General features: G+C 35.1%; 1 protein-coding gene across 1 annotated transcript in view; it reads right to left on the bottom strand.

Annotated features, from left to right (window-relative positions):
* Positions 1-21,918, bottom strand: part of pepd (peptidase D) — a 75,132-nt gene that overhangs the window by 4,062 nt on the left and 49,152 nt on the right. Inside the window, exons 10-12 of the mRNA XM_073853900.1 lie at positions 2,243-2,311; positions 1,820-1,897; positions 1,339-1,487 (exon numbers count right to left, since the gene is read on the bottom strand). Coding sequence (XP_073710001.1) covers positions 1,339-1,487; positions 1,820-1,897; positions 2,243-2,311 — 296 coding nt within the window. The remainder of the gene's footprint in view (positions 1-1,338; positions 1,488-1,819; positions 1,898-2,242; positions 2,312-21,918) is intronic.

The raw sequence follows: 21,918 nt of genomic DNA on the forward strand, positions 1-21,918 counted from the left end.
CGCATGACTAATATTCTTCTATAAAATGATCAAAACGGCAATATAATTAAAGCTAAATGTTCAGTATGTAGTTACTTTTATTAGTTATGGTAATATTAAACCACTTTTCCAACAATAAATTAGACTGTGGACATACAGTAAAGACTCATATGAGTGACTCAACTAATCAGAAGCAGCTATTTTATAAACGCAATTATAAGACAACAACATTGTCAGGTTTTATCTTTTAAAGGTAAGGTTGATATTGAATCCAATTTTTACATTTTAGTTAGTGTGTAACGTTGATGTTTGTGCATAAACAACATCTCCAAAGTTAAAACGCTCAAAGTTCAATGCAACGGGAGATATTTGCATTAACAGAAATCACTTCTTAAAAAACAAAAGTGAACTTTTGGATTGCCTACAACTGAGCCTCTTCCTGGGTTAGTGACATCACAAACCCTAAATTTTACATAAACCCTGCCCCCGGGCAAATGCAGCAAAGGGGGCTTTTCAAATCAGCCAATCACAACTCACTGGGACAACTAACCAATCTGAGTATTTGTGACGGAGGGGCTTCATAGACCTAAACAGCGGTGCAGAGCTTAGGTAAAATATACGAAAAATAAAGCTTTGATTTTAAACAATGTTACAGTTTTTTTACAAACGCTAGGACACATTTCTCAATACTTGGGTCACTTTTGCAAAACTCTTCACACAGTGAGCACAACAGAAGTCTATGTGGGATGAACTAAGGGTAGCTGAAACTGAATGAAGACAGCAATTTCCTCCATTTCTACAGTAATATTTTAATGAAATATATTTTAAATCTTAAAATTAAATGCTATAAAAACAATTGGCCAAATGTAAAAGACCGAGTGGATTAGCATTACTATTGTGTCTGTATCAGTGGATGGTGTGTATACAAAAAAATAAAAAAAAGAATCAACATAAAATATTGAGGAATTCTGCATCATGTCTGATTCATTCCAGTAACATATATTGCAGTGAATTATAAACAGAGAAACATTGTATAATGCTACATGTTGTTAGTGTTTTTTAGGTCATTGTTTTGTGGGTGACAAATTGTGTTTGTTGGCTGTCAATCTTTGCTAGTACTCTGAAAGAATGAGTTGATTTGAGACCTAAATAAAGTGTTTTGGTAGTTGTAGTGCATTTTGAATGTGAAATGAACTGCTTTGACAAGCTGAAAGTTTGTTAGGAGAACTGTGTGAAGAGTTTTGCAAAATGACCTTTGTATTGAGAAATGTGTCTGTAAATAAACACATGTTAAAATGTACCCCATAAACACAATCAAAACTCAAATAACTCCCGATTTAAAAAATAACCCTTAAAAACCTGGTTTCATGGCAGCCATGACGGTTCTGGAAGATTTCAGCACAGCTTCATAAATGGCTTTCTGGTCAGGTGTAAACTTTCCATTGGCTGGGAATGAGCAGGTGATATCAGATGAATAGCAGTAATATTCTCCCCCCATATCAAAGAGACTGACAGGAATAAAACACACAAAATCAGTTTAAATAACTAAACTTTTGTGTTAAAAACAGCCAGCAGGGGTCAGTGTGTCACTGCTGATAACGCTGGAGTTTACTGTGAATGTGCACACGTATGTAAAGTGACAGTAAAGACATGCACTGTGTGTAAATGTTAAGATTAATATTGATGTTATTTAAGAGGACATGTGTGTCATTACAGTATATATATGACATTAAAAACATGAATAATGAAGAAACAAGACAATATGCAGTACATACATGTCTACTGAAATGCAGAATAACATGATGATATAACAACTATTATTATTATATATCTCACTCACCACATGTCTCCATCCTGAATGGTTTTATCATTGGGAGCACCAGCGTGTCCATAGTGCAGAACTGAAGAGTTATTCCCACTGTAGAGATTCAACATATTAACTGTGTGTGTGTGCACAGAATGACACAAAATATCAGACTTATCTTATTTCATTTGCATATTATGCTAATTATCGTTTGAACTATTGCTTACCGAGTACATCTACCCGTCTAAATGTTTTCTATCTACACAGTTTCTCAGCAGAAGAAACTAAAGCTGAAGAGTCTCTGAAGTGTACAGTAGCGTTGTTGTAATGATTTTCTCTCTCTATATTATTGCAGTGTAAGACTCTTGTGTTGTGTTTGTGTGAACATCAGTAATTAAACACTGATTCTGCACTTTTCTATAGACGGATCATTAGTGAGTGTAGAGAGTTTTTCTTTACCTTCCACAGATGCAGGTGTATGAAGTGTGACGCATCCCACCCCGAGAGTAACAATAATGCTGGAACAGACTGAAACACAAACACACCATACTGTATAAGATGTACAGGTCATATCAAACCCATAACAACATATTTCATATTTGAAATCATAAATCAAAAACAATTGTATAGTAATGATGCTTCGTTAGCTGCTTCAGACTTTAACTACCTGTGAAACACAAGTGAAATCCAGGGAGCAGAATAAAATCAAGTTAAAGTTCAGCTCACTTGATTTGGGCTGGTAACTGAACATTCGGAATACCCTAGCAATACATAATGACCACTCTGAATACCTTAGTAACTGCATAACAACCACTCAAAATACCCTAGCAACTGCATAATGAACACTTGTTATACCTTAGCAACTGCATAATGACCACTTAGAAAACCCCTTAGAATACCCTAGCAACTCTATAAAGACCACTTGGAATACCCTACAACTGCATACCAACCACTAGGAATACCTTAGCAACTGCATAAAGACCCCTCAGAATACCCTAGCATCTGCATAACAACCACTCTGAATACCTTAGCAACTGCATAAAGACCCATCAGAATACCCTAGCAACTGTATAACGACCACTCTGAATACCTTAGCAACTGCATAAAGACCCCGAATACCCTAGCAACTGCATAAAGACCCCTCAGAATACCCTAGCAACTGTATAACGACCACTCTGAATACCTTAGCAACTGCATAAAGACCCCGAATACCCTAGCAACTGCATAAAGACCCCTCAGAATACCCTAGCAACTGCATAACGACCACTCTGAATACCTTAGCAACTGCATAAAGACCCCGAATACCTTAGCAACTGCATAAAGACCCCGAATACCCTAGCAACTGCATAACGACCACTCTGAATACCTTAGCAACTGCATAAAGACCCCGAATACCTTAGCAACTGCATAAAGACCCCGAATACCCTAGCAACTGCATAAAGACCCATCAGAATACCCTAGCAACTGCATAACGACCACTCTGAATACCTTAGCAACTGAATAAAGACCCCGAATACCCTAGCAACTGCATAAAGACCCATCAGAATACCCTAGCAACTGTATAACGACCACTCTGAATACCTTAGCAACTGCATAAAGACCCCGAATACCCTAGCAACTGCATAAAGACCCCTCAGAATACCATAGCAACTGTATAACGACCACTCTGAATACCTTAGCACCTGCATAATGACCACTGAGAAAACACAGTAGAATACCCTAGCAACTGTATAAAGACCACTTGTAATACCCTACAACTGCATACCAACCGCTAGTAATACCTTATCAACTGCATACTAACACTCCAAATACCCTAGTAACTATATAACTACCACTTGGAATACCCTAGCAACTGCATAACGACCCCTCAGAATACTTTAGCAACTGCATAAAGACCCCTCAGAATACCCTAGCAACTTTACGACGACCACTCTGAGTACTTAAGCAACTGCATAACGAGCACTCAAAAAACACTTAATTCAACAAAAATATTTCTTACACCATTGGCAGATTTTGCTTGTTTTAAGTACAAATTCACTTAAATTGTATATTTTTTGTCTAAAAACTAGACTTACTTTCATGGTTACTTAATTTCAGGTTATTTTGCTCATTAAGAAAATGCATTTTGATTTAAGAATTTTTGTATATTTGTACTGCAAATAAGACACAAATACTAACAAAGAAAGTCATTTTTTTGCCGTGTTGGATGTTATAGTTGATTTTTTTTAAATCAGAAGAGATAAAGGGGTGTTATCCAAACATTATTGGCAAGGAAAGTCCACTCTACAATGAAAATAATCTATTCACCCCTTCTTCTTTTTTAATCAACATTAAACCAAAGCATTGTCATTAGACATGCTGTTTTGATTCTCTTGTTAATGTGATGTCACACTGCTAAAGCCCTGCCCACAGGCACTGACTGACAGTCTTGTTTTACCATAGTTTCTGCCTTTAGTGAGTTGAATGTTGTCTGCTTTTTTTTCTGTGCTTTTTTGCATCGTCAAATCTATTTTAACCAAAGCATCTCTTTTGGTAAAGGTAGAGAAGAGAAAATATCTTATTTGCATTTATTTCACGGCTCTCTGGAATGCTTGATTCTGATTGGTCAGTTGAGACATTTGCAGGTTCGTTCTTTTCAAATAATAACCGCTCCAAAGTAATACCGCATAGCCGGTACTACTTGTACGAGTAAAATCGCTCCGCGCCAATAAAGATCAATAAAGATTACTGTCTGTTGGGCGCCATCTTGTGACAAACACGACAAGACACAGACAGCTTACTGAGACTGAACATGACAAAATAGAGCATGACAGCTACGAAGCCAACACACAAAAAAAATACAGAATGGGCATTAAAACTTCTCAAAGACTGGCTAAAATAGAAAAAAATGGAGACAGACAAGTATGAAGCAGAGGATCTTAATAAGGTATTACGATCATTTTATGCATCTGTGCAAAGTTTCGCGGAAGGACAAAAATGTTAATTTAAAACAAATATGCCAATAAAATGTTTCAAATTCATATTCATGTCCAGTTTTTTTTCTTATGTGGCAAGTAGCCGTGTAATAAGCGGGATAATGTAGAGGCAGCCGGTAGTTATTGGGAAATAAGCCCCTTCAGTGTGATACAAGATACCTGATCACACTGTCGGGGCTTATTTCCCAATAACTACCTGCTGCCTCTACATTATCCCTTACTTAAAGATACAAACACAATACAGTGTGTTTTTTCTCCTACCCCAATAAGGGTAATTTTGGACATGTTTTAGTAAATGATCTGTGAGCTGAAACTTCACAGACACATTCTAGACGCGCCTGAGACTTATATTTCATTTTGTAAAAATGGGCATAATAGGTGCCCTTTAAAGGGTAATTGAAACACAGCTAATCAGGTTGTTTAGTGACCTCTAGTGGTGATAATATTATTTTGTGCTTTTAAGTTCTCATTTGTTAAGCATTACTAATAGAAGAAAGCATTAAACTCAGTGTCTGAATGTCCGTCATCCTGTGATAAATGATAACTATAAAGAAGCCGCTCAAAATATAAAGAGTTGTCATACAGCTACACTTCATGTAAAATATGAGCACAAACACACCCAGAGGACACACATAGTCAAGTATTGAAATGAGAAGAGAGATGGTTTGGTCTTTAAAACTCATCCACTGCTCCTCTGTACAGAGATCTCCCTCAACACGGCTATCATGTGCGCATCAACACAACACGCCAAACTCTGAACTGATCTCAGTCCAGCGTGCCAACATACCGCAGGGCTCAGGGACACTTCAGGCTTTTACAATAAAAACGTTATGAAAGATGTGACACAGTATGATGGAAGAAGAGAAATAACTTCAGCACTTTATGAGATTAAATCACACAGCACTGCTCACGTGAAAACATGCGTAAGCACAGTAAACTCCCTATTCATCTAAATAAAGATGAACCTCATAATAGACTCAAATATTGTATTTAAAGTCTGTAAGATCAGAATTATTAATGTCATAAAACAGACATTTATAATCGACATTTCTATAAACATATCTGCAATCTCAATTTTGTTCCACTGTTCTCATCCCAATGCATTCTGGGAATGAAATGAATTGTCTGCCAAGAATAAATGCAATACTGCTATCTGAGATATGCCATGATGACTAAATCATCAGAGGATCAGATGAAAACCTTCAATAAACAACGCTGTCATTTCTAGTGGGATGAAAATCATGAAGCTGACAAGTTCCTTATATTGATCAATGTTCACTGTATAATTTCATGGATATGTATGCATTTATACATTTGATGCATTTTGTGTGCCGTTTAATAAAGTAAATGATCTGATAGACTCTCATAAGAAGCACAATGCTAAAATATGAAACACATGGATTACACAGCAGACACAACATAACCTGCTTCTCATTTTTGTACCTCAGATAAGAATCTGTATCTCAATGTTATCTAAATGAGCAATGATACGGTAGTGTAACACCTTTAACACAGCACCATTTTACAACCCACAGTGTGAACTCAAAGCCCTCACGTCTGTGAATCTACAACATTTATTGTGCCTGGCTTGCTGAAGCGTTTGTTCAGACCAAAACTTTATATCTACTAACTTTATATCATCATGTCACTCCAAACCAAATACTGCAGTGCACAATTTTTAAAGTTGCCAAAGAATGCATTATAATAATCTGTTCAATTGTTCTCTGATATCTACATATAAGTGCAAAAATGATCCAGAGTCAGTTTTACATGTCCATTTACAACCCAAAGATGTGTCCTTCAGAATGAAATGGTCTATTATAATCTTATTTGAAAAGGCCATGAATAATAATGTTGAGCTCTGCTCTGATTGGCTGCTTCTCCTTCAGTAGCTCTGTGTGTGTGATTGTTAATGGACGTTTCTGAGTGCTAAGTTTGTTTTTTTTCAGTATGGACCTGCAAAACGTAACTGTAACGTCAATAGTAGAACTTTAGCCTAAACGCTAGCATATAGCGTTAACTAGCATATAGCATTAACTAGCATATAGCATTAACTAGCATATAGCGCCAACTCAGAAGTCACAACTGTGTTTTTAGCATTGTAATTAATTTAATGTGTAATTTAATGTTGGGGTGTACATCTGGACTGTAACGTCACAGTTGGTGTTATGTTGAGATTGGTCTGTTTTCCAACGATCTTTTGCAAGCACAAGGTTTACATTAGGTTCTTAGGGTATGTTCTAAAGTGGTTCTCCTCTTATTTGAGTGATAGATCCTTTTGTATGTTTTTAAACAATATTCTGTCTGAGATGACCCTGTTGTCATGCTTTATGTTTCTAAATGAAACTTGGTTAGATGACAGCTGCAGTGCTACAGTCCTCAATGAATCAGCCCCACCCAACTTTACCTTTATAAATGTCTGTAGAGCTCTTAGAAGGGGCGGAGGAATAGCTGCTTTATTCAAAGATGCCTTTCAATGCAAGCAAGTGTTACATGGTGATTACCAGTCTTTTGAATATTTGTGTATTGCTTTAAAAGGTACACCACGCATTCTGTTTACAATTATTTATAGACCTCCCAAATACACCTCAGCATTTGTTGATGAATTCACAGAACTTTTATCAACAATTTCCTCTGAATTTGATTATTTTGTTATTGCTGGAGATTTTAATATTCATATAGACAATGCAGAAAACAATGCTGCAATTGAACTGTTAAATGTTTTAAACACCTTTGATCTGACCCAGCACGTGCAAGGTCCTACACACAATCGGGGACACACTCTTGATCTGCTCATTAGCAAGGGTCTAAACATTTCATCCACTGTAATCAAGGATGAAGCACTATCTGACCATTTCTGTGTTTACTTTGATTTATTGATCTGTCCTGCCACTGATGCTAGATCTGTCTATGTTAAAAAAAGGTTCATAAATGAGAACACCAGTGAGGTATTTATGAATGCTATATCAATGTTGCCAAACATATCGGCAGACTCTGTTGATGTTCTCCTTGAAAACTTTAACATAAAAGTTAAAGATGCTATTGATGGTATAGCTCCAGTAAAGGTCAAGGTGATCACTGGCAGACGTAAAGCACCCTGGAGAAACACAACAGCAGTACAGCACATGAAAAGAACATGCAGAAAAGCTGAACGTATGTGGCGGAAAACAAAACTTGAAGTACATTATAGCATCTATAAAGACAGTCTTCGTGCTTTCAATGTAGAACTAGGCACAGCTAGTAGGGCTGTCACTTTTCGTTCGAAAATCGATTGCACAATCGATCGGACCAACCAAAAAACGTTTCGAAAACGAAAATAGGCAATCGATTTTAACCAAATATGTACACTATTAATTTGAAAAGAATTAAACAGTTAAAAAATATAGAGTAACAAAACTCACAAACAAGCAGAAAAAGAAAATAAAGAATTCCGAAAGTGCAGTAGGTGTGCGAAAGCTAGACAGAAAATACCCAGCACTTTTACGCACCTATAGTTTCACGCTTTCAATCGCTGCATCTAGTGTTTTGCAAAGAAAATGGAGGACAACGTCAATAAACCTGTGCAACATGAGACAGCGTCGAAATTGTGACCTTACAGGAGATGATGAGTTATGACAAGGAGCCACCCTTGCGAGCTGACAGCGACCCGCTTTTGAGATGGAAGATTGGCATTACGAAATACGCAGCTGGCAACGAAGTACCCGAGTTTCCCTGGGACATCAGTGCGGTCGGAGTGCGTCTTCTGAACAGATGGACATATAGTGAATGAAAAGCGCTCTGCTCTTGACCCCTAAAATGTTGATCGACTTGTTTTCCAGACCAATAATTTGTAATGGCCCTAGTCTTTTTGCGCATTTCATTATGCCTGCCTAGTGCCGCCTAAGTGTCGGTTACGTTTAATAAAATACACAGCATGTTCTCAACTTCAAGTAAGTCTATTTAAAGTTTCATTTTTGAACAGTTGTTTGAAATGGATCGAATCATTATTTAAAATAAATTTTGAATTGCCTAAATCATAAAAGCAGCCGGTTGAACATGCAGTAATGTTTTTCATTTATGGCAGCAGTCCACTCTTTTAGAGAATGTTGCACTACTGTTGCTGTTTTTTATTCTGCACGAAACTTAATGACAATGAATAAGAAATATTGCTGACTTGTGCGTTTCAGGCGGCCTCTTTACATTTGTCTGTTATTTGGCGTTAAATGGAAACGTCTTTTTTAGACATGGAAAATCGATTTTACAATCGATTTAATGAACACTTATATATTAAAAATCAAAAATGATTTTTTCACAAAAGTGACAGCCCTAACAGCTAGACAGACCTTCTTTTCAAACATTATAAACAAAAACATAAACAACACTCGCACTCTTTTTGCTACTGTAGAGAGACTAACAAACCCCCCAAATCAAGTTCCTAGTGAAATGCTCTCTGACAACAAATGCAATGAGTTTGCAACCTTTTTCTCTGAGAAGATCAGTAATATCAGAATGGCGATCAATACGGCCTCATATTGTACTGTGATCAGTCAGATATCATTGCAACAACCTCAGAAATTAGTAATTCTCTCAGAATTTGACATAATTGATATAAAAACCTTGGAAGAAACTGTACAACATCTTAAAACATCAACTTGCAGCCTTGACACACTCCCCACATCTTTTCTCAAAAAGGTACTTAACTGCTTAGAAACTGACCTCTTAAAAATAGTAAATACCTCTCTGATCACAGGCACCTTTCCAGAGTCATTAAAAACAGCAGTTGTTAAGCCTCTCCTAAAAAAGAGTAACCTAGACAAAACCATACTTAGCAACTACAGACCAATCTCAAATCTTCCGTTTATAGGCAAGATCATTGAAAAGGTGGTTTTTAATCAGCTGAACAAATTCTTAAACTCAAATGGCTATCTGGACAATTTTCAATCTGGTTTCCGTCAGCATCACAGCACAGAGACAGTGCTCATAAAGATAATAAATGATATTCGCTTAAACTCTGATTCAGGTAAAATATCAGTGCTGGTGCTACTAGATCTTAGTGCTGCCTTTGACACAGTAGATCACACCATACTCTTACATAGACTGGAAAACTGGGTAGGGCTCTCTGGGATGGTCCTCAAATGGTTTAAATCATACCTACAAGGAAGAGGTTACTATGTGAACATAGGTAACCATAAATCTGAGTGGACATCCATGACATGTGGAGTCCCACAGGGTTCAATTCTTGCACCGCTTCTGTTTAATTTGTATATGCTCCCACTTGGTCAAATAATGAAAAATAACCAAATTGCTTACCACAGCTATGCAGATGACACCCAGATATACTTAGCCCTGTCACCTAATGACTACAGCCCCATTGACTCTCTATGTAAATGCATTGATGAAATTAACTGTTGGATGCGTCAAAACTTCCTCCAGTTAAACAAAGACAAAACTGAAGTCATTGTATTTGGAAATAAAGATGAAACTCTCAAAGTTAACACATACCTTGACTCTAGGGGTCTAAAGACACAAAATAAAGTCAGAAATCTTGGTGTAATTTTAGAGTCTGACCTTAATTTCAGTAGTCACGTGAAAGCGATAAGCAAATCAGCTTACTACCATCTCAGAAATATTGCCAGAATTAGCTGTTTTGTATCAAGACAGGACTTAGAGAAACTTGTTCATGCTTTCATCACCAGCAGGGTGGATTACTGCAATGGACTTCTTACTGGGATCCCCAAAAAGACCATTAGACAGCTGCAGCTCATACAAAACACTGCTGCCAGAATTCTGACCAGAACCAAAAAATCTGAGCACATTACTCCAATCCTCAGGTCCTTACACTGACTTCATGTTACATTTAGAATAGATTTTAGAGTATTGTTACTCGTTTATAAATCACTTCATGGCTTAGGACCCAAATACATTACAGATAAGCTAACTGTATATAAACCTAAAAGATTACTCAGAACCTTATAATTTAACCAAGATTTAATCCAAGATGGCTGCTGTCGTGCTTTTCTGAGCTGTGCAAGGTTTTCAATCGAACAATAATCCGAAGAATCCTGTCCAAAACGACATTCTTTTTTTAAAGAGAGTGTTAAGAGGAGATAAATCAAGTTTAAATTACTAAATTGTGGACTTTAATCATCTTTTGTGGAAGATTTTTGGCTGTAGGTGAGCTTTGGGCCTAACAGGCCTTGAAGACCAAGCCATGCCACCTAAAGCAACAAACAACAATACTGAGGATTATGTTACCATGACCCAAGTACGTGAATTGTTGGAACAGCAAAAAGATTTCTACAGAACCTTGCTTGATCAACAAGAAAAAAGCTTCAAAACCTGTGTACAAATCATAGTTGATTCTTCAAACAGGAGAATTGATGACCTGTCAAAGCAGGTTTATGATTTTAAGGTGAGTCTAGAAATGACTCAAAAAGAACTTGATGATCTTAAAAGCAACTGTAAAACTTGGTCTACAAATTGTAAGGAAACCAGGAAGGATCTGGATACAATTGGTAAAAGTTTGATCACAACTTCAGACAAGACAGAACATCTGGAGGGTCAGTCAAGACGCCATAATATTGTTGTGGATGGCTTGAAAGAATCTACAAGAGAAAATGTGTCTGAATCTGAAGAAAAAGTGAGAAAACTTTTTAGTGAAAATCTACAGTTGGATCAGCGGAAAATAGAGCTGGAATGAGCTCATAGAGTTGGGAATCAAAGGGCATTGTTAGAGAAACCCCGACCCATTGTTGTTAGATTCTTGCGGCTGAAGGATAAACTTGCAGTTTTGGATAAAGCTAAGAACTTAAAGGGCACAGGCATCTTCATAAATGAAGACTTTCCTGAAACCATTCGACAAAGAAGGAGAGAACTACTTCCAGCAATGAAGGCAGCCCGTGAGAGAGGTGATATTGCATATCTGAGATATGACAAACTTATTGTTCATCCACCTTTCCAAAATCAACTAACACAAAGAAAGCCAAATGCTTAGAGTTTGGTTCATTAAATTTGATAACATAACCACTTATAGTATTCTTTTATTAGTAATTACATATCTGTTTATTCTTTAAATACACTATTGATTCTAACAAACTTGATTTTGAAGCTGAGACCTTTAAACCTTTTGATTTTTCTACATCTGATCCTTATAATGTTTTTGTTGACCCAGACTCAAATTTTTGTACTTTTTATACCGAAACGAAGTTTAATGAATTATGTAGATCTTTGCCTGCTAATATTTTTTCTACTTTTCATTTAAATATAAGAAGTCTTTCTAGGAATTATGACAATTTCATTCACTATTTATTTTTATTAAAACTTAAGTTTTCTGTTATTGCTTTATCTGAAACATGGCTTACTATGAATTCTAAAGAAATTTTTAATTTGTCTAATTATAATTCTGTTCATTATGTTAGAGAAAATAGATCGGGAGGTGGTGTTTCTTTGTTTATTTATGAAGAGTATGAATTTAAAATTAGGGATGATCTCACTTTAAAATCAGATAGAAATGAAGTGGAATCTTTATTTGTCGAGCTTTTTACTGGTTCTGGAGAAAAGAACATCATTGTTGGGGTTATTTACCGACCACCTGATTCTAGTATACAAGATTTTAATGAAAGTTTGGCCAATTCACTTGATTTGATAAATAATGAGCAAAAATACTGTTATATTTTAGGAGATTTTAACATAAATCTCTTAAATAAATCTGATACCCCTACTGCAGATTTTCTTAATATTCTTTATTCTAGTTATCATTTTCCTCTAATTCATAAACCTACAAGAGTTACAGAAAAATCAGTAACATTGATTGATAATATCTTAACTAATTCTATAAGTGAAGGAATTAAATCTGGTGTTTTATATTCAGACTTATCCGATCATTTTCCCATATTTCATTATTCTGAAATTAGGATTAACAGAGTTAAACTTTCAAAAGATATACAGCAAAAGAGAATCATGAATAATGTAAATATTTCTAAATTTAAAGATTTGATTGCTAGTACTTCCTGGGACAATCTGTATGAAGAACATCATGCTGAAAGAGCATATCAACAATTTATGACTATTATTAGCTCTAGTTTTAATAAATGCTTTCCAGTTAGTAGCTCTGTAAAGAAAACCAATCATTTTAATAAACCTTGGTATACAGTTAGTTTACAAAAGATGTTGAGGACTAAGAACAAACTCTATAAAAAATATGTTTTAAATCCTACACCTCTCACTTTAGGGGTTTATAAATCTTATAGGAATAAATATAATCAGTCTATTAGATGTGCAAAAAAGCAATATTTTAGTGAAAAATTTAAGAGGTGTTCAAATGATATTAAAACAACATGGAAAGTTATAAATCAGGTGCTGCAAAAAGAGAAGATTACTTCAAAGCTACCTTCAGATTTTGTGGATGGTGACAGGTCCTATAATAATCCATATGATATAGCGCAAAAATTTAATGATTTTTTTGTTAACATTGGTCAAACATTGGCTAATAATATTCCTGTTGGTAGTGGCAAACCTTTGGATTATTTATCAGGAAATTTTCCTGTTATCTCGATCTTTAAATCACCTGAGATTGATGAAATAAGTGAAATAATTGATGATTTAAAGTTATCTTCAGCTGGATATGACAATATTTCTGTTTTTCTTGTCAAACAGGTGAAAGGCTTAATATTACATCCGCTTGCTCATATCTTTTCTCTTTCTTTAAAAACAGGCATAGTACCAGAAGATTTAAAATTAGCCAAAATTATTCCTCTGTTTAAAGCAGATGATCCTCAATGTTTTAACAACTATAGACCTATATCTATTTTACCATGTTTTTCAAAAATCTTAGAAAAAATTGTATATAAAAGGATTTTATGTCACTTAAATTCTAATTCTATTCTTTATAAACATCAGTATGGATTCCGAAAAAACATTCTACTTATATGGCTCTGCTTCACCTGATTGACAATGTTACTCTTGCACTTGAAAATCATGAATTCACTTGTAGTATTTTTATTGACTTGTCAAAAGCGTTTGACACAGTTAATCATTATATTTTATTGGAAAAGTTGTACAAATATGGCTTTCATGATTTTTCATATAAGTGGTTAAAGATTACATCTCTAATAGAAGACAGTTTGTTTGTGTTAATGGTTGCTATTCTAATACAGCAAGATTACTTTGTGGGGTTCCTCAGGGGTCCATTCTTGGACCCTTACTATTTCTTATATATATAAATGATCTATCGAATGTTTCAAATATTCTTACCCCAATAATGTTTGCAGATGATACCACCTTAATTTTTTCTCATTCAAATTTTAATTTATTGATTAAGAGTGTAAATGATGGCCTAACTGCTTATGCTAATTGGTTTAATTTAAATAAATTATCTCTAAACTTAAAAAAATCTAATTTTATTATTTTTAGTGGAAAAAAATTATACCCTAAGGACTTAGCAAAAATCACAGTTGAATCTATTGAGTTGCCCCAAGTGTCAACTGTAAAGTTTTTAGGAGTTTTTGTTGACGAGAGTTTGAGTTGGAGGGAACAAGTTGATTATGTAAGTAGGAAAGTGCATAAATCTACTGGAATAATAAGGAGGGTTAGGCATCTTATTACGACAGAGTGTCTTCTTACTCTTTATTATAGTTTAATTTATCCGTATCTCTCATATTGTAATATAGTTTGGGCGAGCACTTTTCCTACCACTCTTCATAACATTTTTTCCCTTCAGAAACGTTTTGTTAGGATTGCAACCCGATCCAATTCATATACCTCATCGGCTCCTCTATTTCAAAAACTTCAAGTTCTTACTGTTTATGATATCAACATTTCTCAAATTTGTGTCTTTATTTATAAAATATATTCAGGTGAAGGTAACATTCCAGAGCAATTTACAGGGTATTTTAAAGTTAATTCACAGGTTCACAGTTACTTAACTCGTCAATGTGCAGATTTTCATTTCCCTAAAATTCTTACTTGTAGAGGTCAATATTCTATACGATTTAGGGGTATTAAATTGTGGAATAATTTATTTCATTTAGCAGAAAAATGTTCTTCTTTAAAAAGTTATAAAAGATGTATAAAGAATAATTTTATTGCTGATTTGTAATTGTGTTTTTGTTTATTGAGGTTTTATGTATTTTATCTACTCTATATAGTTTTGATGTTTATTATTATTATTCTTTTTTTAATTTTATATTTTGTTTAGTTTTGTTGTTGTTTTGTTTAGGTGGAGGCTTTAAATAAGCCCCTCGGGTTTTTTGCCTCTCCCTGCACAATATATGGATTGTATTTTGTTTTTATTGTATATATTTTTGTATCTGTGCAAATAAACCAAAAAAAAAAAAAAAAAAAAAAAATAAAAAAAATCATTAGGATCAGGTCAGTTAGAAATCCCAAGGGTTCACTCAAAACAAGGTGCGTCAGCATTTAGTTATTATGCCACCTCTAGCTGGAATCAGCTTCCAGAAGAGATCAGATGTGCTTCAACAGTAAACACTTTTAAATCTAGATTAAAAACATATGTGTTTAACTTTGCATTTACTGAATGAGCACTGTGCTGCTTCACACTGACTGCACTTTTAACTCAAGTCACTTTTACTACTGTTTTATTCTTTTTAACATTTTAAAGTGTTTTTATTAAAATCACATTTATTTTCTTTCTAAATTATCATGTATCTTTGTTTTTATTGTGATTTTATTGTGTATCTATTATTTTTACATTTTCTTTTTTCTCTTTTATATATTGTTTTCTCATTTCTATGTAAAGCACTTTGAATGACCTCTATGTATGAAATGTGCTATACAAATAAACTTGCCTTGCCTTGCCTTGGTGTCCCTCAAGGCTCAGTTTTAGGTCCTATTCTGTTTCTATTGTATATTACTCCTCTTGGTGAAATAAAAATCATTTAAATCAACAAATTAACTGATCTATTGGAATGCCTATCATCTATTAAGATCAGGTTAAACAAAAATTGTCTACAGCTAAATACAAAAAAGACTCATTGCTCCAGACCAAAAAAATTAAACAACACGTCTGCTCTCTAAAAAAGCGAGTCTGAGGAACCTTGGTGTATAGTTTAACCAATCAATGTCGTTGATGGTCATTCTAGACTGATGGTCAGAAATGTTTTTTATCATCTGAGAAATATCTCTAAATTGAGAACATTGCTGCCTAAAGCTTTTATGAAGCAGATTATTTATGCTTTTATTTCTTCTTGTCTTGATTACTGTAATTCTATTTTCATCTGTTTTAACAAATCTTCAACTGGTGCAAAATGCTGCCGCTAGGCTTTTGACAAGAACAAACAGAAGGACACGTATCAAACTGATTCTATACACACTCCATTGGCTTCCAGTCAAATTCAGAACTGATATTAAAAGTTTAGTTTTTGTTTTTAGAGCACTAAATGAACAGATCCCTCAATATATTACACACTTTTTGACCCCTCATACTCTTCGTTCCTCGAATCAAAACCTTCTTAGAGTCCACAATACACGTCTTAAAACCTGTGGAGACCTGACTTTAAAGATGGTTGCCCCTAAGCTTTGGAATGCTCTGCCCTTATCACTAGTCTATTTCCATTTAGACAAGCTTTTAGTTGATCAGGCAATTATGTTTATTTTAAATTTCTGTTTTAATCGTGTATTGTTTTTTCCACTTTGTAAGCACCTTGTGATTTTGTCTCTGTGATAAATAAAGCTTACTTACATAAGAAGGAGAAAACATTGGTTTTTGAGGCTCACAATGTGTCATAGAGCTCGTATTATTCATCTATGCCTACATAAATACAGTTTTACATTCTACAGCACCTTTAGACATCTGTTATTGTTTTAGTCTATAGAAACAATCACTGTGAACATTCTGCTAAACTTCATCCACAGAGGACAAAAAGAAATGTGATAATAATGATTTAATCTGTGAATCTATTTAAGTGACCATAACCTCAGCATCTCATTAAACTTGAAAATTCCAAAGAAGCACTGATCTTCATCGTATTCTTCATCGTGAAAAGACAGAATGTGTAATGCTTTAACATCAACTATAAAACAGATCAGTGACCTCACGTCTGTCTTCATACTAACAACATACTGCCGAGATTTATGCTTCAGATTTATGTGGAAAAAAACACAACAGCTGGTGGATGCGGATCAGGCTGGATAATCTAATCTGAGTAAAGTAAATCCTAATCAAATATCATGTTTGTGGCCAGTTAGAGCTGGATTTCCCATCAGTAACCCGGGACAGCTGTTTGTTATCATGTGGATTTGCATTTTTAGGACGCACTATGCCGTCCTTCACTCAAATTTCATCTGGATTAATCCATGGTCAGTCTTATTTTTATCCAAACCTTTAATCTGTATAAAATCATCTCACACATATTATTCAAACTAAATCTCTGTGAGATCATTATAATTTCAATGTCACACACGCATCTCTACATCAGGACTGAGGATCAAAAATGCTAACATAAAACCACAGATTAATAAACACTGAATTTAATTTGTTTAACACGGTGAATTCTTCAACACAATTATTCAGACTGCCACTATTTCTTATATTTTATTATGTTGTGATTTCTAAAAATCACTTGCAAAAACAAAAATTATTATTAACATCAACAGGTTTGAAATACCAAAATCCTGCAGATTGGCACATTGGGTTTTGAGTGTAGGTTATTAAGCATTATATCAATTAGTTCCAGGTCTTGATTGGTCAATATCTGTGGTTTATTTACAGTAAAACACATCTATGATGGCTGTACTCAATGATTGTGTATATCACTGCACAGCACCTTTAGCAATGTAAACATATGTGAAACATTCAAGTCTGTCATATAGCTGTCCATCAATCTAAACAATGTGCAAAGTAGTTGAACCAAAAAGTGCACGATTTATAAAGTTATTGGCTTCTAAAGTAGGGAGTCGACTCTGAATCGCTGAAAAGAGTCGTCATATGGATTGAATCTCATGCCTGACTTTATCCACGTAATACCAACACTTTGCATAATAATCTCCGCCTACAGCCTTGCCCGCGGGAGAAACGAAAACTATGACCTACCCACAGCTAGTTAGTGTGTAAACATCATATCACGCTGTGGTTTCAGTTCGTGTTGTTTTCACTACCAAAGGATGAAGATATATGAAGAATCAGTGGTTAAAATTATTTTTTCAAGAAAGGATATACTAAACGTTTGGCTGTGAAGAATTAGAGGTTAAAATTACTTTTTCAAGGAGGGATTTACTAGACATTTGGCAATAAAAGATGGTTCAGTACCCACTGATTATAGCTACATACTTAAATGAGTGTAAAAATGTTAATGTCTGTCATCGTTTTTATAACCTGGACTAATGATGAATGATGTGTATTGATGTTGCTGTTTAAACTCTTAATATACTGTCAGAGAGTCACGTTAGCAAGTGGCTAGCGCATGCTCACTTACGGTTTTGCCAGATCAGAGTAGGCTACTGAAAGGTGGGGTTTAGGGAGACTGAGTCGTTGAACGGCTTCACACGAATCGTTTGGGAATCTCTGAGAAATGGGGTAATTTTAAATTTATATTTTGAGAAAATTACAGCGTTTTCTGACCATGCATGCATTTAAACCTGTTGTATGGGACTTATAAACAGTGATAGGACGTTTAAAATTGGCATCTTACTGGCTCTTTAAATAATTCAATCACCCATAGTCAATTATCCAGCTTATACCACAGTTACCACAGACATTGGTATGGTGGTTACTTTAAGGCATTTGACAGAGGTCAGATGTGCGTTTATAGAAAAATAATGCATACCAGGGAACATTTCTCAACCAATCAGAATAAAGCATTCAACAGCCTTGTGGTATAATATATTATAATATACTGTATAACATTGTTTTGAAACCTGACAATCAGATTGAAATAGCATATTTTCTCATCATGTATCCCAGAGCCCCTCATGTCTGTTTTTGTTAACCTGTGATTGGATTACAGCTGAGACAGATGTTAATAGCAGTGTTTTCATACACTATATCTCCTGTGAGTATGGCTTTAGCAAATACAGTCAGATTTTTCTGCAAGTCCCTTCAGGAAATCTGCATTTCACAGCAATTAAATCAGACTTAAATCACCCTTAACTGCATGCTTTAAAATGTACTTCAATGACACATTTAAGACAAACTGTGATTAAAGTCAATGTGAAGCAGAGTTTTAACAAGAGCTTACTGATAGTGAGAAGAGACAGCAGAGACACAAGACGACACCGAGCGCAATGGAGGAATAAATTACAATAATGACTGAAACTGAATCCCGAGTGTTTGGGTCCAAGAATAACATCATGATATACAGAGCGCTCATATACGGGATTCTCCCCTAAAAATGGAAACATTCCGACATTAAAGAACCATTTGAGGTAAAGAGACTGGAAATCATTTCAGAGTGAAACCAAATATTCAACAAGAAAAAGCTAAATGTATTCTCTCTCTCTCTCTCATAAATCATAGGCTGTGTTTATATCCTGAAAGTGTTCATCAGTGGTCTCTTCACAGCTGTGCTTGAGGATTTAACAAGACTAAAAATCAAGTGAATCTTTGCTTTTCTCTCCCCTGTTGGGTCCCACAGAGCTTCAGAAGACCATAGCATCACCTGCAGGGATCATTATGATGTCTGGTACCCTGATCAATGTTCTCTCTCTCTCTCTGTCTCAAACACACAAACATGCACGCAATCAAAGAAGCTGCGTTTGCCTGCAGCCACAGTAAATATGATCACATGAAGCAGGTCATCTTTTAATATAGAGATCATCAGTGCAGAACCTTTGAAGATTATACACACACACACGCACACACATTGAGACACATGCAAGCGCGCACACATGCATGCATGCACACACAGAGACACATGCATGCACAGATTGCACACGCACGCACACGTGATTTTAGCAAATTGAGAAGTAAATTAAAAAGTGTTTCATAAAAAAAGTGTTTGGTTTTTTCAGGGTAAATCTTGACTCAGACTTCTGCAAAACGCTGTATGTCTTACTGCATTGTTTTATCATTAGGGCTGGATATGATATGGCCAAAATTACCAATAAACGTTTACATTTCGGTTAATATGGTATAAATCTGATAACGGTAATGTTAAAAAAGCCTAGAGATAAACTGCAAAGAATGTCCACAACGAATGTCTCTACCTATGAACTTCTGAGCAAATTAATTTGCCAAGTCTATGAAACCTCCACATAAAACTACTGTATATAATATAAAAAATAGTATAAAGAAATATATGTTCATCTTTTATCTGTATTTAGCCTTCATACAAAATGAAAAGACTTTAAGTCTCACCTTTAACGGTGCATTCACGCGGGGCGTAATCGTTAACGCTTTCCATTCACTTTTAATAAGTGACGTCATGCGTTGCCGAACTGAATTGTGGATCCGTCTGCACCGCATCAGTGCTGTTGTTCGTGGCAGAAGTTGAACATTTCTCAACTTTTCAAGCGGCAACGCATGCGTCACCCAATCAGATTGCCTTATGCAAATAACCATAGGCAGAGCTAGCCAATTAAGTTTATGGAAGACCGGAGCATGTGCTGCGGCCACTATGATTGGCTGTTGGCCACGCTTCAGACAAGCCTTCTGTCAAGCGTTAACGCTGACGCCCGGAATGAATATTACTGTAATATTAATAAGGTTCACCTGAACATCAGTCAGTGATAAATGTTGTAATGCAGGGCTCTCAAACTAATGCATTTCATCACTCACAGTATTGACTTTTATAGTTTTGATCAATTTGTTATTAAAGTAATATGTGGAAAAATATTAAAGTGAAAGTGACCCTATAACTATTTAAAGTTGCATAAGATAGTTGGACAGAAAAATGTATATTAAAGCTCAATTTGTAATTGCATAACAAGTTACATGATGATATATTAGATACTAGCATACAACTGTACATATTATACTCATAATGAGACGAGTGTCATAGCTTCATGCACACTTTTATGTTTTGCACATTTCTCATCTTTCCATTTTCTAACCTGGGCACCTGATGGCCTGAGCCTATTTTTCTCATCCATAATTCAGTTTGTGTTGCATTACATCTCCTGTTATCCCTCCCTATATGGTGTCACAGGCGTGACGTGGACGGACATGGGACGCTGTATGTGTATCAAAATATCGGAATGTGTTTAGAAACCACATGACAGTTACTGAAGAAAATACCACAAATATATTGATATTGAATTATTCCCCAGCCCTATTGTATCTCTTTTCACTTATGTGTTTAAAAGGAAGAAAATCTGTTTCTGAAAATGAACACATTCTCTCATATAAGCGTTTAGGAGACGTCGCTTCTGAAAAACTTCTGACAGCTGAAAAGGCTTTTTATTTAGTTACATAAAAGTGATACTCAGGCATAAGTAATCTTCTTATAAAACTTATATAATCAATCTCATTATAACATTTGTGTAAATACATTTGGAGGGATGTGGCAGTGGAGGCACAGAAATGAAAAGTGTTGAGAGAGGACGATCTCTCGCTGTCTTGTTCATACTCCCTGAGAGACACTTTCACCAGAATAAAAACTGTTGCAAATGAATTCAGCAAGAAGAGATGCAAACGTTCACAGAGAGATTTAAGACTGGGAGATCTCATAAGAGAGAGAGAAAGACAGCCTGTGAATAAATTTAAATGATTCTGAAACTATTCAGTAAAGTACTGGAGTACTTTCGTGAAATAAAAACACATTTATTTTCTCAAATACACTTTTCATCAATATTTTAAAGACACTGAATAAATGACTGACTTTAGAACAATTTGCTCATCCTTTCTGCTGATGACTTGGTGGGCTAGTTAATGTTAACCAATACTCAGTTAGATAAACATGCATTGTTTTAAACTACAGTAATAGGTTCAGTAATGCAGCCAGATTTAACTTCTCTCTTTAGTTTCCTTTAATCAATTTCTGATGAATAAAATTCTGTGCTATGTTTTTCTTCCTTAATATCCGGTTTCATTTAAAAACATCACATACTGTAATAGCTTGCTGCCAGTGTGACATGTTGACTGAAAAATGAATGATTAAAGATTTTATATATTTGGCAAGAATAAATCATATTATAAATGCAGAAAGCGTGCAGTAAAATCCTAAACAAAGGTGCTTTAAAGGGAAATTTCACCCAAAAATTTAAATTCTGCCCTCACTTTCTCATCCC

Source organism: Misgurnus anguillicaudatus, chromosome 15 (assembly GCF_027580225.2).
Source record: "Misgurnus anguillicaudatus chromosome 15, ASM2758022v2, whole genome shotgun sequence".
NCBI lineage: Eukaryota > Metazoa > Chordata > Actinopteri > Cypriniformes > Cobitidae > Misgurnus > Misgurnus anguillicaudatus.